The sequence below is a fragment of the Cervus canadensis genome, chromosome 11 (assembly GCF_019320065.1).
Source record: "Cervus canadensis isolate Bull #8, Minnesota chromosome 11, ASM1932006v1, whole genome shotgun sequence".
Lineage (NCBI taxonomy): Eukaryota > Metazoa > Chordata > Mammalia > Artiodactyla > Cervidae > Cervus > Cervus canadensis.
In genome coordinates, this window is record NC_057396.1 from 76154390 (window position 1) to 76169666 (window position 15277).

The window sequence follows — 15277 nt, forward strand, 5'->3', positions numbered from 1 at the left end:
ATTCCCCATCCGAAACATAATGCAATGATTATTTCTGTAAATTTCAAGTGAGAGGGTCTCAGTGTTCAAGGATACTGGACATTTATTATGAGAAAAGAAGTCAAGCTTTCTACTAAAAGTATTAGTCACTGAGCCCTGTCCAACTCTTTGCAACTCTACGGACTATAGCCCAACAGGCTTCTCTGTCCATGGATTCTCTTGGCAAGAACATTGGAGTGGGTTGCCGTTCCCTTCTGCAGGGGATCTTCCGGACCCAGGGACCAAACCCGGGTCTCCTCATTGCAGGCGGAGCCACGAGGCAGCTCAGAGACATTACTGTCTGAGCCACCGAGGAAGCCTGATGGAATGGAAGTTCTACGTTTTTTAGTAGAAAATGGGAATCAAATAAAAGTTGGCATACTGAATGGTAAAAAACCCATCCCCTAATCCCTTTAACTAATTTTTGTAAAGCTGACAGATAGTGCAACTCTTTGGTAAAATTTATTCAAGGCAGAAGACCTAAAATATTAATAATCGAGGGTCCTGCAGCACCCTCCCTGAGTACCAGCCCACCAGTCAGCACGTTCTGCCTCACCCACAGAGCTTCCGGTTAGCATTAAAGTGTCTCATTCATTCTTAAATAAAGAATGGGCAAGCAAAGGCCAGCAGCACTTGGCAAAGACCAATGCAACAGGATAGAGGGAATCAAGACGTGATAGATGTCAAAGTTCAAAGTGGGCGGCAAGACGTCCCTCAAAGTAGACAGTTACCTAGCTGCACAAATCTGCACAAAGCTTGGAGTCTTCACTTAACACTGAGGATATAAAACAGGTAAAGGGAAAGGATCTTTTCCCTGATGATGGGAAAGATTGAAGGCAAGAGGAGAAGGGGAGATGGAGGATGAGATGGCTGGAGAGCATCACCAACTCAATGGACATGAGTTTGAGCAAATTCCGGGAGATGGTGAAGGACAGCGAGGCCTGGCGTGCTGCAGTCCATGGGGCCCCAGAGAGTGGACAGGACTGAGCGACTGAACAGCAGCAAAGAGAAAGGGAAGCTGAGACAGGGGTTTCTCAGAAAGCTGTGTTGTGTGTGCCCCACCATCGCCGAGAGGCATGAGGGGCGGTCCCAGGGAACCTCAAGTCAAGAGAGGGGCTGCAATGGAACCACTCCGAGAGCTGGGTATGGGTGCTTGGCAGGCGTGGGGTACAGTTGGTGCTATCTGACTCATCCCCGGAAAACACCCACAGCCGAGAGTCTGGTTAAAGGGCCTACAGCCGCTGAATGGAGCGAGGCACCTGAAATTAAGTGCAGTCATTCGAGCCAGCTTCCCTGGTGGCTCAGACAGTAAAGCATCTCCCTGCAACGCAGGAGACCTGGGTTCAATCCCTGGGTCGGGAAGATCCCCTGGAGAAGGAGATGGCAACCCACTCCAGTATTCTTGCCTGGAAAATCTCAAGGACAGAGAAGCCTGGTGGGCTACAGCCCATAGGGTCGCAAAAGAGTCGGACACGACTTAAAGACTAAACAACAACAACAAGAAAGTCGGAGTTAAATATATGCCAGGCCCAGAGAGGCCAAAGCAAATGAGACAACTTAGAACTTTTCTGCCCTCCAGGCTAAACCCATCCACCCCTGATTCAACCCTGGAGGGGTCAGCTGTGGAGATTAGCAATGGGTGTGAGAATAAAAGCAGGAAAGGACCAATGACCGGCCATAGCCCGCTTCCCCGGCCTCCTGCAGCTTAAAGGACCCACCAGGGGAGAGGGTAGCTGTCACTTTAAATACGTTGGAGGCTTTAGTTATCACACAGAATGAATTACCTAAGGACTTGGATTTGTGTTCTGTGTCTTAAGTTGATTTTCTATTTAGAGTAGTTCATTAAGAATAATCAAAAAAGACATAAGACTGCCTCAAATTTTTATTTAGAAGAAAACTTGCCCCGTGAATTAATTCTAAAAGGACAGGAAAAGAAAAAGAAGTGTTCTGCTTTCATAAATGAGTCATATTGGTTCAAAACAAACATAAAAAGAAGAAGTCAGGAAAAAAAAAATCAAGACAACGCAGAAAACAGAAGGGAGCAAAAAGCTTGCAACAAGGGCGAAACAGGTCACGTAGAAAGTGTCAGGAAGAAGAACAAAATCTGAATAAAAGAAACTTTCAGCCATGGAGGCTGGAAGACAGTGGCGCAATGTCTTCAGAGTGATAAGGGAAGTAACTTCTACCTAGAATTCCACGTCCAGGACACTTCAGGGAGACAAGATATTTTCAGATGCTCAAGGTTTCAAAGCTTTTACCAGGAGCTACTGGAGGCTGTGCTCCACCAAAATAAAAGCAGTAATACATATTCAAAGATGGAGGGAAGGATTTAGTACAGGGGATTCCCGAGATAAAGTATTGTTTCTTAGCAGGCAGGCTGGAGCAGAAGGATGAAAGTCTCCTGGACAGATGTCTCCAAGAAAAAAAAAAAAAAAAAGAATGGAACTGATATATTACCAGAAGTGGATGACCATTTTGAGAAGGATTATTAGTGATATTATTATCACTATAATTAGTGATTATTATCAGATAAATTAGTGATAATTACAATAAGAATTAAGCGAATGAAAAAGGGATCCAGATGTTAATTTCAGTAAATAACACATGTGTATGAAAAGGACACCAAGGCAATGATCGTCATCTTCATTACCAGTCTTCACGTGCCAGGCACCATTGCAAACACTACATTGATATTGTCTCTTAAAATCCTCATAATGACCCTATACAGTAAACATCATTTTTTCTCACTTAAAAAAAAAAACTTTTTGGTCGTGCCACATGGTATGTGAGAGCTTAGATTCCCAACTGGGATCGAACCCACACCCCCTGCACTGGAAGCATAGAATCTTAACCACTGGACCAGGAGGGAAGTCCTAAAGTAAGCATTATTATTAGATCCATTTTACTCATGAGGAAAGTGAGCTCCAAAGAAGGTTAAATAACTTAAACATCACATGGCTAATAAATACCACAGCCCAGATTTGAACCAGGCAGACGAACCCCCAAATCCACACTGTACTATATCACAGTTTGTTACCTGACTCAACTGTGAGCAATATTTATGTGACTGCCAACATGTACACATCGAATACTCATCTGACTTATAATTACGACCTAATTATAACTGAGAGAATAGGGGTGGGGAATTATGTTGGGGGTAGGTGGAGGCGTAATAACATTTCTAAATCCTTATCTCTCTTGGTAGAACGTTAACATGTAATGGCTAAAATTGGACAAAAAATCAATATAGCGGAATATACTATTTAAAATATACAAGTAAATAATGTGATGTGCTGCGCTTCGTGGCTCAGTCGTGTCCGACTCTCTGCGACCCCGTGGACTGTAGCCTCGCCGGGCTCCTCTGTCCATGGGATTTTCCAGGCAAGAATACTGGAGTGGGGTGCCATGCCCTCCTCCAGGGGATCTTCCCGATCCAGGGATGGAACCTGCGTCTCCTGCATTGGCAGGCAGGTTCTTTACCACTAGCGCCACCTGGGAAGCCCCACAAGTAAATAATAGAAGCAGCTAGAATATTTAGAGAGGAGAACTGGACTTGGGGGTGGAAAAAGGGAAAGCAAGGGAGTGTTCTTTTTTAATATTGCTCTTGGCATAGTATTTGCATTTTAAACTATGCATTTGTATGACTTTGATTTAAAATTTTCATTTAAGCAAGAGGTATCAATGTCAGATCAGGTAGGAAGGGATGGCGCTTGGCACCGAAACGGGCACCTGGGTGGTCGAGGCAGGAACCAGGACCAGCAGAGAAGATCAGCGAAAAGCCCTCCCGGTCCTCTTGTGACCACCCGGGCCGTACCTTCTTCACCGAACACCTCTCCACAGTGAGCGCAGAAGAAGTGCTCCGGGTGCCAGGTTTGGTTCATGGCCGTCAGCACTTTCTGGAAAAGCAACAGGGAGGGTTTAGGAGGCTGCAGGGCTGTAAACGCGAGCCGGCTCTCACAGAAGCTGCGCGAAGGCGGGGGCGGGGGCCACTCACGTCCAGGATGGGGGCGGCGCAGTACGCGCAGCGCGGAGAGAAGAGGCGGTGGTAGTCCTCGGCGCAGTAGGCCAGGCCGCTCCGCTCGAAGAAGGGGCTGGAGCCGATCTCCCCCTTGCAGTGGGCGCAGACGAAGTGCTCGGGATGCCAGGCCTGCCCCAGCGCGTGGATCACCTGCAGGGTGAAGCCAACCTGGCGTGGGGGCCCGGCACGCGGGGGCCCGCAGCCTGCGCGACTCTGGGGCGTGCCCTTTCAACAGCATCCATGGAAACGACACCCCCGCAGTTACGCCGCACTGAGGCCGAGACCTCGGGTGCACTCACGCGGCCTGTGGTCCATGGGTATGTGTGTATGTGTGAGTCGCCCGGTCATGCCCGACTCTTTGTGACCCCATGGACTGCAGCCCAGCAGGCCCCTCTGTCCCTGGGATTCTCCTGGCAAGCGTACTGGAGTGGGCTGCCATTCCCTTCTCCACCTGTGGTCCATACTTAACGGACAATGGCATGGTGTCCGCTGTCCCGACTTAATAAATGCTCATTCCGCTATACTGCCCCAGAAAATCACAGACACGAAACAGAGCATAGTGGTGACGGACGACACGCTTGGCCTGGAAGGGATCCCGGGAACAGGAGAAGGCCAATGACAGTTTTTATTCCTCTGATCTGACACCTCATCTCACACCCTGTGGAAAGTCGGGTCTCAGTGCCCTTTATAATGCCTTGGATGAAGGATGGTGCCCAAGCAGGATTTGTGGTCATGCTATGATGCTGGGAGTGGCTGAAAGTCATAATCAGTCACTTTGCACTGGGAAAATTTGAACCGAGGGAGCAGAGGGAAAGTTATTCTCCATAAGGCAGTAGAGGAAAACGGTTACGAGCTCAAACTCTCAAGCCAGAATCTCCTGGGTTTGGGTTTTACATCGACCTCTTACTAGATCTTGGCCGTGTCAGTCAACGACCCCGGGCCCTCAGTTTCCTCACTTTACAAAGAGCTTGTGACCACTGAAGTGCTGTGTGTCTGCGTGCATACGCTCAGTCGCTCAGTCGTGTCTGACTCTCTGCGACCCCATGGACTGTAGCCTACCAGGTTCCTCTGTTCATGGGGCTTCTCCAGGCAAGAATACTGGAGTGGGTTGCCATGCCCCTCTCCAGGGGATCTTCCCAATGCAGGACTGAAGGGATAATGCAGCCACTAAATAAAAGAAGACTTGTACGGTGCTTAGTCCACGCCTGGAGCACTGTAAAGGATCGGCATTACTAAACTGTCTCAGATTATGAGAAGAAAGAGCAGTCCTTGGAGGATGGAGACCGACACACAGACACGGAATCAATGTCTTGGCCCATCCCACCTTTCCAGCGATCGGTTTCTGGCAGGAGGCACAGTGGCCCTTGAGCACTGTGGCAATTCCCAGGTTCTGCAAGTCCTGCTCCAAGCCCCCCAGCATGGAGTCCAGGGAGGCCTGGTGATCCTGCTTGTCGGATGCGGGTTTCTTGCTGGCATCTGCTTTCACTGTAACCTGTACCAAGAAGAGAACCGTAAAGAGAGTCATCCTCATTAGCATCTTCTGCACTCTGTCTTAGTTTTCCCCTGAACTTGCAAGGCGCTGGAAGAATCTAACATTGCAACACCAAAAAAAAAAAAAAAAGCTTTCATCTCCCTTTCATTCTAAGTTCCTCAGGCTGAATGAAATCTGACTAGTCTTCCTGTTTGCAAATCTCTTCTGGCAGTAGGAAGTTGAACCTCGGAAGCTGATACCTTATCTCTTATGATGACTGCAGGTCGGCAATTCATCTTCTTTTTACTCATTTATGTTGCAATGTTTTTTGGGCAGCTGGTTTGTGCCACTCACTGCTCTAGGCTCATGGTGCAGAGCAATTTTCAAGACTAACCAAGTGCCTGCCCTCATGGAATTTATTTTCTCTGAGTAACAGACAGTAAGCAATTAAAGAAATAATAGACAATATGATGTCAGGTTAGAGATATGAATCATATATTGAGGCAAAAGAGCGTGGGATGGTGAGGAAGAATTGATTCAGATGAGGGCGATCGGAGAAGGCTAAGAAGCTGGTACTTGAGCAGATATTTGAGTGATGTACTGAGACACAGAAATATCGATAATTGTGAGGAAAGCATTCTAGAGGGAAGGACGGCCCAGAGGAGTGAGACAGTCTGACACATAAAAAGTAAAAAGAGGTCAGTAGGGCTGGAATACAGGGAGTGAAGGTGAGTGAGGCAGGAGAAAACAATGGGAAAAGAGGCCATGATCACGCAGAGCCCGCAGGATAAAGCTTCGGTTTTACTATTTAATGAAAATAAATAATTGTTATTATTTAATAAAGCTCTGGTTTTATTCTAAGGGTGATGGAACCATTAGGGCGCTTCAAGCATGAGAGGGAGAGAATCTGATTCACAAGATCCCTGGGGTAGCTGAGTGAGGAATCAGGTGTGGACAAAGCAAGAGTGGAATCAGAGGCGCTCGTTAGGCAGGAGACTTTCAAAACAGCTCGGAGCAGAAATGCCTTGGGTCAGTGATGGTGGAGAAGGAGGTAAGAGGTGGTCAGATAAAACTTGGTGACCGGTTGGATTTATTAAAGAGAAACTCCAGTGCCGCTGTGATAAAACATTCAAAGGGAAAACTTCAAATTACAGAACAGTTGCCCAACTCGTCTCTCTCAACTCCCAGTTTCCAGACTACCGGGACTTCCGGGCCAGAGGGCTGCAGCGCTTCTCCACGGCCTCCGGCACTGAAGTTGCAGCAACAGACGGACACTGCGTCTCCTGTCCACTGCCCTCACTTTACCTTCCCGGTTTCATCTCTGATTACTCAGTAAAAAGCCCCCATTGTTTAAAGCCAGCCAGGCTCCCGGCCGTCTCCCGAAAGTGATCTGTTACCATTTGCCTTCAGGCCTCTGCCTGGGACAACTTCCCACTATCTCACTAATCCAAAATGCTCATTTCCCTTCAAGAAACTTACCATTTGACACATTTCCTTCCTCTCCTACTATATAATGTTAGTTAATGCTCAAGAGATTAGTGTTCTAAAGGCTACATCAAAAAGGCCTGAAAGTAACTCAGTAAAAACAGCAGCAATGTATCTGTGTCTATGTATACAATTAAATCTATTTGCTGGTATATTTCAGAATGTTTCTGAAAGGATTATGTGGGAAACAGAAAATATTGAGTACCTCCAGGGGGCAGAACCGGATGGCTGGGAACGCTTCACTGTACACTGTTATACTCTGGATTTTTGTATAGTGTAAAGGTATGGCTAATTCAAAAAATAAACATAAATTTTTAAATGTAAATAAACTAAGACACACACTAAATCAATTTAAAAACATCACACAATTAAAACTGCTAATGTAGATTTTTTTTTTCTAGTATTTTCAGACATGGGCTTCCCTGGTGGCTCAGTGGTAGAGAATCCGCCTGCCGCTGCAGGAGATGCAGGTTCCATTCTGGAGTCGGGAAGATCCCCTGGAGGAGGAAATGACAACCCACTGCAGTATTCTTGACTGGGAAATCCCAAAGACAAAGGCTCCTGGTGGGCTACAGTCCATGAGGTTGTAAAATAGTTGGCACAATTCAGCAACTAAACAACAATTTTCAGATATACAATGCAATGAGGAATGCACTCAGCTTTTCTGTAAATATTAAAAAGAAAACTTGTTTCTGATATTTATTCATTGTATCTCTAATAATATGATTATACATAATATATCAGAAACAGCGTTGGAAAGCCAAAGGTGAGCCACAGAGATAAGATTCCTGCCCTTCAATCACACACAGTTTTATGCACGTCCTTGAAATTACTTCATAGTCACTTCACGTGTGCATATCAAACACCCCAACCAATTCAGAATGTTTGGATTCTCTACCTTAAGAATTCTAGCTCAATATTCTGTAATAACCTACATGGGAAAAGATTTGGAAAGGGACACGTGTGCATATATATAGCTGAACCACTTTGCTGTACCCCTGAAGTTATCACACTGTTGATCCACTATGGTGGTGGTGGTGGTTTAGTTGCTCAGTCGTGTCCGACTCTTGCGATCCCGTGGACTGTAGCCCACCAGGCTCCTCTGTCCATGGGATTCTCCCGGCAAGAATACAGGAGTGGGTTCCCATTTCCTTCTCCAGGGGATCTTCCCGACCCACGGATCAAACCGGGTCTCCCGCACTGCAGGTGGGTTCTTTCCCTCTAAGCCACCAGGGAAGCCCAGAGACTAGACCAGGAGGGGTGGATTTTCTCTTAGTAAGAGCTTAAGACTCATCTTTCCTTTCAAAGCCACGCTTGCTCTCCCTTGCTATGCTCCAGCTTGCCGTGGGTCTCCTCCACCTCACTCAGGGAGGTCTCTTTAACAGCCCTTCCACACTTCATCCAGTTTTAGTGGCAAACAGTCTATCTTTTAGTCTAATAAATGTCACCTAGCCTTATGTCTCATTTTATCAAGCACACTCCAAGGCCCTTGAGATCAGCACCTGCATTGCAGAGTCTTTTATGTCCAGCTAAGACATCTAAAAAAAAAAAAACCCAACACAAATGCACTCATATACAAAACAGAAATAGATCCATAGACTAAAAAAAAAAAAAGTATGGTTACCAAGGGGGTAAAAGGCCTCCCAGGTGCCGCTGAGGACAAAGAACCACCTGCCAATGCAGGAAATGTAAGAGGTGAGCGTTCATCCCTGGGTCGGGAAGATCCCTGGAGGAGGAAATGACGACCACTCCGGTATTCTGGCCTGGAGATTCCCGTGGACAGAGGGGGCCACGGTCCATGGGGTCGCAGAGAGTCGGACCCGACGGGAGCGGCTCAGCACACATGGGGGTAAAGGGCGGGAGGGAGAAATCGGGAGTTTGGGATCACCGTGGGCGCATTACTGTATATGAAACAGACCACCAGCAAGGACCCGCTGCCGTGCACCACAGGGAACCATGCTCAGTATCTCGTAATAACCTCTAACAGAAAAAAGTCAGAGACGTAGATGGAGATACAGAACTGAATGGTTCTGCTGAACACCGGAAACAGATACAACACGCTGCAAATCAGCGGTACTTCAGTGGGCTCCTCCACTGAGTTAAACTGAGCCCGGCAGAATCCATAAGGACTTCGGAGGGTTTCTAAGGTGGGAGGGCAGGGCGGAGGTCCACAGAGACGAGCCCTGCGGGCTGGGTCACAGAGTGTGCTCACCTGATGCTGCATTTCACACAGACGGGCCATCAGCTCGTCCAGCTGTGCGGCGGCTGAGGTTTTAGAAGCTGGTGGTGATGCCTTCGGCTCTTGAATCTCACTGTAAGGAGGAAAGAAAAAAAGCATACCAACGCATCAAAACTCAAATAAGCGTTAGACCGTGCATAAAATACCAGAAAATGCAGTTTGAAGTATTAACCCTTTGCGTGCATGCTAAGTCGCTTCAGTCATCTCTGACTCTTTGAGACCCCATGGACTGTAGCCCTCCAGGCTCCTCTGGCCTTGGGATTCTCCAGGTGAGAATACTGGAGTGGGTTGCCATGCCTTTCTCCAGGGGGCCTTCCCGACCCAGGGATTGAACCGGCATCTCTTAAGTCTCCTGCATTGGCAGGTGGGTCCTTTTCCCACTGTGCCACCTGGTTAGACCTACTAACCCTTTAGATTTGACTAAAACTAGACCAATTCAGCAATTTTACTTCCGAGACTCTATCTTACAGAAAAACTGGACATATCTATAAAGATATATGCACAAAGACAATCCTTGAAACACAAAAGCGGTATAGTTTTATGAGCAAATTAAATCTAAATGGAGATATACTCAAATAAATGATGGTCCACTCACACTATAAAATGCACTGTGGCTGCTAAAAAAAAAAAGGAAATGTCGACAGATTTATATGAACTAAGGAAAACTTCTAATTTATACTGCTAACTTAAAAAAAAAAGGCCCAGAACAATATGAAAAATATCCTTCCATTTACATCATTTTAGAAACACAGATACATTAAGTATGACGCTGCACGCACAGAGACCTGTAAGAAGACAGACCTGTCGAGCTGGTCATCAGGGGGTGGGGGGAGAGACTCTGCTGGAGGTGGTCTCACATTTTACCCTGGGTATTTCCGATTTGTCTAACTTTTTTTGGTTTGTGTTTGGCTGTGCTGTGAGCCTTGTGGAATCTTAGTTCTCCGACCAGGGATTGAACCTGGGCCCATCAGGGAAAGCACTGAATACTAACCACTGCACAGCCAGGGAATTCTTTGCTTTGACTTTTTAAAAAGACTATTTTTCAGAGCAGTTGTAGGTTTATATGCAATAGTAAGCAGAAGATACCTCTTTGGCTTTTTACATACATGAGTTTATAAAATAATAGTGTGTATGAAGTTATATTTTCAAAACAAAGGTCAGCTATACTAGGAAAGAGACAATGATAGAAACAGAGGAGACGGCAGGAGGGGCAGGCTGGGCATCAACAGTGCAAGTCTCATGTACATGTGTATCTTAGATGCATGCACACATTCATCAATTATGATTCCATTAAATAACTTTCAGTATACTACATTACTATAGTCATAATGCTGCGATTCCTATTAAAAATTATGTTCAATATAAAATGAGTCAAATGTAGAACATTTTAAAACTGCAGAGGAATACAAAGAAAAAAACTAAAGCACATATTCTCTTCCTTTTGAGAGGCCCTGAATACTCTAGACATGATGGCTTATGTTTTTACACTCTTCTATGATTGTGTTTGATTTTAGGAAATTTGAATAGCACTGGTTTTCTTCATGTTTTAAAGTTAACATTTTTCCATACCCTAATTCACATCCTTATCTATCCTTTGCAACCACAATAGTTAACAGTTATTGAGTGTGTATATAACACTAGGCCCTCTGTAAAGGGTTTTACACGGGTTCTCTTTAAATCCTCGTAAAAACAATAAGAGGTAAGTAGTACTACCCCCAGATGAAGAAACTGGGGCCTAGGGATGTTAAAACCTTTGCTCTACCCTATACAAGAGGCAAATGACATAGTTTGGGCCTGCAGGCTGCTAAGCTTGTGTTCTCTGTCACTAAATTATCTTTTAAAATGATGTATAAAGGCTATACAGTTTTCAAATGCACGATGTGCTATAATCTATTAAACCAGTCATTTATTGTTGGACACCTAGACTGTTTCTGATTTTCACTGTTGTAGTCAACACGGCTAAATAAATGCGTGATACCTTCCCTTCCACAGAGTACATTCTGAGAAGTGGAATTACTGGGTTATACAAGTAACGGAATCTGGAGAAGTGTTTGTCATCAAATTAATCAAGAAGCTTAGCTAACAACCCACCAAACTATGTGTGTGTGTATGAGAGAGAGAGAGAGAGAAACACACAGAAAGCCATAAATATATATTCTAAATCATTCACTAAATGTGTTTTCATAAATGACAACAAAGTCTTACTATTTTACTTATTTTATATATTTACCAACTAGGGAGAAAGTAGAAGAAAGATGGATATCTTCCTCTCTTAACAAAAAAAGGACCGTCTCTTGGATACAACATGTCCTGCTACTGGCTCACGTACATTTGAATATCTAACAACAAGGAAAATGTAGGAGGAAAGTGGATCTTTTCCCCTCTTAAAAGACTTTGTCCTTTAGGTGCAATATGGCTTCCTACCAGACACAAGCTTGGGTTTGGTTTTTTTTTGGAGACGGGTAGTTAATGGAAGAACAAAAATGGTCAGGTATGCAAGTGACAGATTTAGTCCTTGGAGGTTTCCAACAAAGTGCAAAGGAGCTCTCTCTCACAACTCTTTTCAGTCTTAATCCCTCGGGAATTGCTGCCACAGGCACGTGTCTTAGGAATACAGTAGGTGGCAGGACTGAACACCTCTCTCCTGTGTCCCAGCGTAGAACAAATGCAGCTTCTCATGCGGCCCTGTATAATACAAAAACCTGTTCATCTCACAGATGGGCATCCTTGTTCTTATTGAAAGGCCTCTCACTGGTTTGTTGCCCCCCCTTTTTTTTTTTTTTTTTGGCTGTGCTATGCAGCACGCAGAATCCTAGTCCTCCAACCAGGGGTCAGCCCACGCCCCCTGCACTGGGAGGGCAAACCCTCAACAGCTGACTGCCAGGGGAGTCCCTCTGACGAGTTGCTCACTAGACGCCTAGTGCAGTGTAGAAAGAGAGATCGCTGTCATAATGCCCTAAGAGTAACTGAGTCAACAGTATCAACTTCTAAATAAGAAATGAGAGACCTCTTGAAGTGTCGATGATGACTTCACTACAGGACATGCTCCTGAAAAGAGAGAAAGCCTCAAATCAGAGCTCCTTTGATTTGTCTCTTGATCTCTTAAAGATGATGTGTGCATGCTAAGTCACTTCAGTCCAGTCTGACTCTCTGTGATCCCATGGACTGTAGCCGCACCGCACCCCGCCCCTCCACCCCACCCCCAGGCTCCTCTATGAGAGTCTCCAGGCACGAATCCTGGAGTGGGTAGCCAGGCCCTTCTCCAGGGGACCTTCCTGACTCAGGGATCAGACCTGTGTCTCTTCGTCTCCTGCACTGGCAGGCGGGTTCGTTACCATGAGCACCACCTGATAAAAGTACTTAGGTATGCCGTCAGTAACAATTTCATTATGCAGAGGTCTGAATAATACAAACAGGGGTGTCAGGATGGCCCAGGGGTCTACGGTACCAGATTTGCTGTATAGCAGACGGAGCTCAGCTCGGAGCTCTGTGATGACCGAGAGGGGAGGGCTGGGGTGGGGAAGGGTCAAGAGGGAGGAGACACATGTGTACTGAGAGCTGACTCACGTGGTTGTTCAGCGGAAACTAACACAACTTTGTAAAGCAACTGTCCTCCAATTAAAAAAAAAAATCCTATGATAAACCATTAAAAAATACAAATATAAAAGTTGAGTTCAAGACTTCTCAAGTGAAGCGCTTTATTTTTTCCCCTATTTATTCCTCTGCAATATGTTTATGAAATGTCCCTCCCTATTCTTAACTAAAATTATTTTGGGTCATATAAAAGATACATTTCTCGAAATCATCATATTGTTATATCCACAACTGGTATTGAACATACTTGCAAGGTTGAAAGTAATGTTTGGTTAATTTAAGCAAGTCAAAGGGAACGGTGGAAACAGCATGCAGGAAACTTGCTTCTGTGTCTCATGCTGAATCTGTACATGGAAGCCTTGCGGGCTCTGAATTATAGCAGCCTCGGGTTTGGATCAGCCCATTACATATTGACTAGGCCACCTGGATTTCATACTGCTCTCCTACACAGATCGACACGCTGGGTATCGTTCAGTAATGGCATTTGTATCGATTGAGATCTGCTCAGGAAAATACAAAGACTGAGAGAAAGCAGGAGGAATTTCATCCAGCAATTTGATTCCACAGGTGATGGAGAGCTCAGAAGCAAACAGCAAGCGCTGAGGGATCCCAGAGATCAGGCACAGCAAGAAGCCACTAGGTCAAAGGCACCAGACCCCAGGAGCCCAGGTTTCCAGGCAGAGGAGGGAATCAGAAGCCATTAAAGGAGATACAAGTGCTGTCAGAGACGCGGCGGAGACAGAGGCCGGGCGAGCACACGCCCTGACATCCTGGCCTTGCAGCCCTCCCCCCAGCATCCCCACCTGCCGGGCCGTCTCCCCACAGCGCCTTCCGTTGTCTGCAGCCGGTGGGACCCGACGGACCTCCGGCCGCTGGAGCCGGTAAAACCCAGCCCGCAGCGGCCAGCTCTCCTGGGACACAGAAGAGGGAGACGGGGTCTGACGGGGTCTGCACGCCAGAGCAAAGGCGCCCGGAAGTTGGCACGCGCTCCATCAGCGGTCCCGAGGCCAGACAGCAAAGTGGTTGCTGGCTGGGCTGGGCTTCAGACTGCGTGTCCCTGTGTTTCCTAGCGTTTCCATTCAAGTCTGGGTTTCCTCAGTATAAACAAGAATTAAAGATTAACTGAGAACCTACAGTGTACCGCGTACTTACTGTTTTGCTGCTGTTGTTTTGCTTTGTTTTCTTTTTTCTTTTTTTCTTTTTACAAAGGAGAGAGATGGGAAGGCCTAAGGGGCACGCCCAGCAGGCAGCTTCCTAGGACTGGAGTAAGCTGGCCCTACGTGTTAGTAAGTTGCCCTCACTCTAACCAGAACAGAAAGCCCCTAAGATGGGAAGTCGTGCCAAGGCTTCAAAAGCGAGCACAAGCCCTTCTTGTATTTTGTGTGTGCAATTCTGAAACCAAGTTAAGACGTGGTGCAGTTTCTCTTCACCAAACGTGAAGCTTTAGCATCTACATTTTAAACCCTTTGATTTGCTTCCCAGAATGCTGTCTGATTTTTTTTTTTTTTTAATTTCAAGCTATAACTGAAGAGGGAACAGAAACAGTGGCCCTTTAATTTTTTTAGATCGTCAAACTCTCCCTTGGCCAGAAGAGATCATTTAGTAAAGTAGAATCTGCAGCAATATGTAACTTTTATTAAAAGGAAATCCCTCCACCGCTAAATAAATGTTGAGTCACCCTGAACATTCACTGGAAGGATTACTGCTGAAGCTGAAGCTCCAAGACTTTGGCCACCTGATGCGAGGAGCCGGCTCATTGGAAAAGACCCTGATGCTGGGAAAGACTGAAGGCAAAAGGAGAAGGGGGCGACAGAGGGTGAGATGGTTAGATAGCATCGCCGACTCAATGGACATGAATTGGAGCAAACTCCGGGAGACAGTAAAGAACAGAGGAGCCTGGCGTGCTGCCGTCCATGGGGTTGCAGAGTCGGACACGACTTAGTAACTGAACAAAAACAACATGTATTCATCAATCTGCCATGGAGACACACTGTCTTAGTTCAGCCCTGATCCTAGCTCTGATTTTGTCAGCATCTTGCTGACGTTTCCTTAGGTGTTTTCCCTTCTGTGAACTGAAGCTCGGTATCTGGAATAGCTGGGCCGAAGCACCTGTGATGACTCAGACTGTTCACATATTTTCAGGAGGTGAAGGAAACAACAGCGCCCGCCTGCCCGGGTGACTAGACCCGTCTGGAAGCCAGGCTCCCTGAGAAACTGCCACACGTCAGCTGGCGGAATTCCACCACTGCTCACAGACCATGCATGAGGGGGAGGGAAATAGGGATGCTAGTAACAAACGCTTGCAAAGCAAATGATGGTCCAGACAGAGGTTGGTAACAATTCTCTGGTAACCCTAATGTTTGAATACTTAATTGAAAAAAAGGTACCTGTAGACATTGGGTTCCTGGATCTTGGTAGTATACACAAGCTGCACCTGAGACACGCAAGTAAC

At 46.1% G+C, this 15277-nt stretch overlaps 1 protein-coding gene across 7 annotated transcripts in view; it reads right to left on the reverse strand.

The window, feature by feature from the left end:
* Positions 1-15277, reverse strand: part of LPXN (leupaxin) — a 38441-nt gene that overhangs the window by 9904 nt on the left and 13260 nt on the right. For 2 of the 7 annotated variants that reach the window (XM_043482257.1, XM_043482255.1), the window contains exons 3-7: positions 15213-15259; positions 9205-9304; positions 5361-5528; positions 4013-4186; positions 3833-3914 (exon numbers count right to left, since the gene is read on the reverse strand). In XM_043482257.1, coding sequence (XP_043338192.1) covers positions 3833-3914; positions 4013-4186; positions 5361-5528; positions 9205-9304; positions 15213-15259 — 571 coding nt within the window. Of the gene's footprint in view, positions 1-3832; positions 3915-4012; positions 4187-5360; positions 5529-9204; positions 9305-13977; positions 14124-15212; positions 15260-15277 lie in introns of those variants that run through there. The other 5 variants (XM_043482256.1, XM_043482254.1, XM_043482260.1 and 2 more) reach the window with 4 other exon arrangements.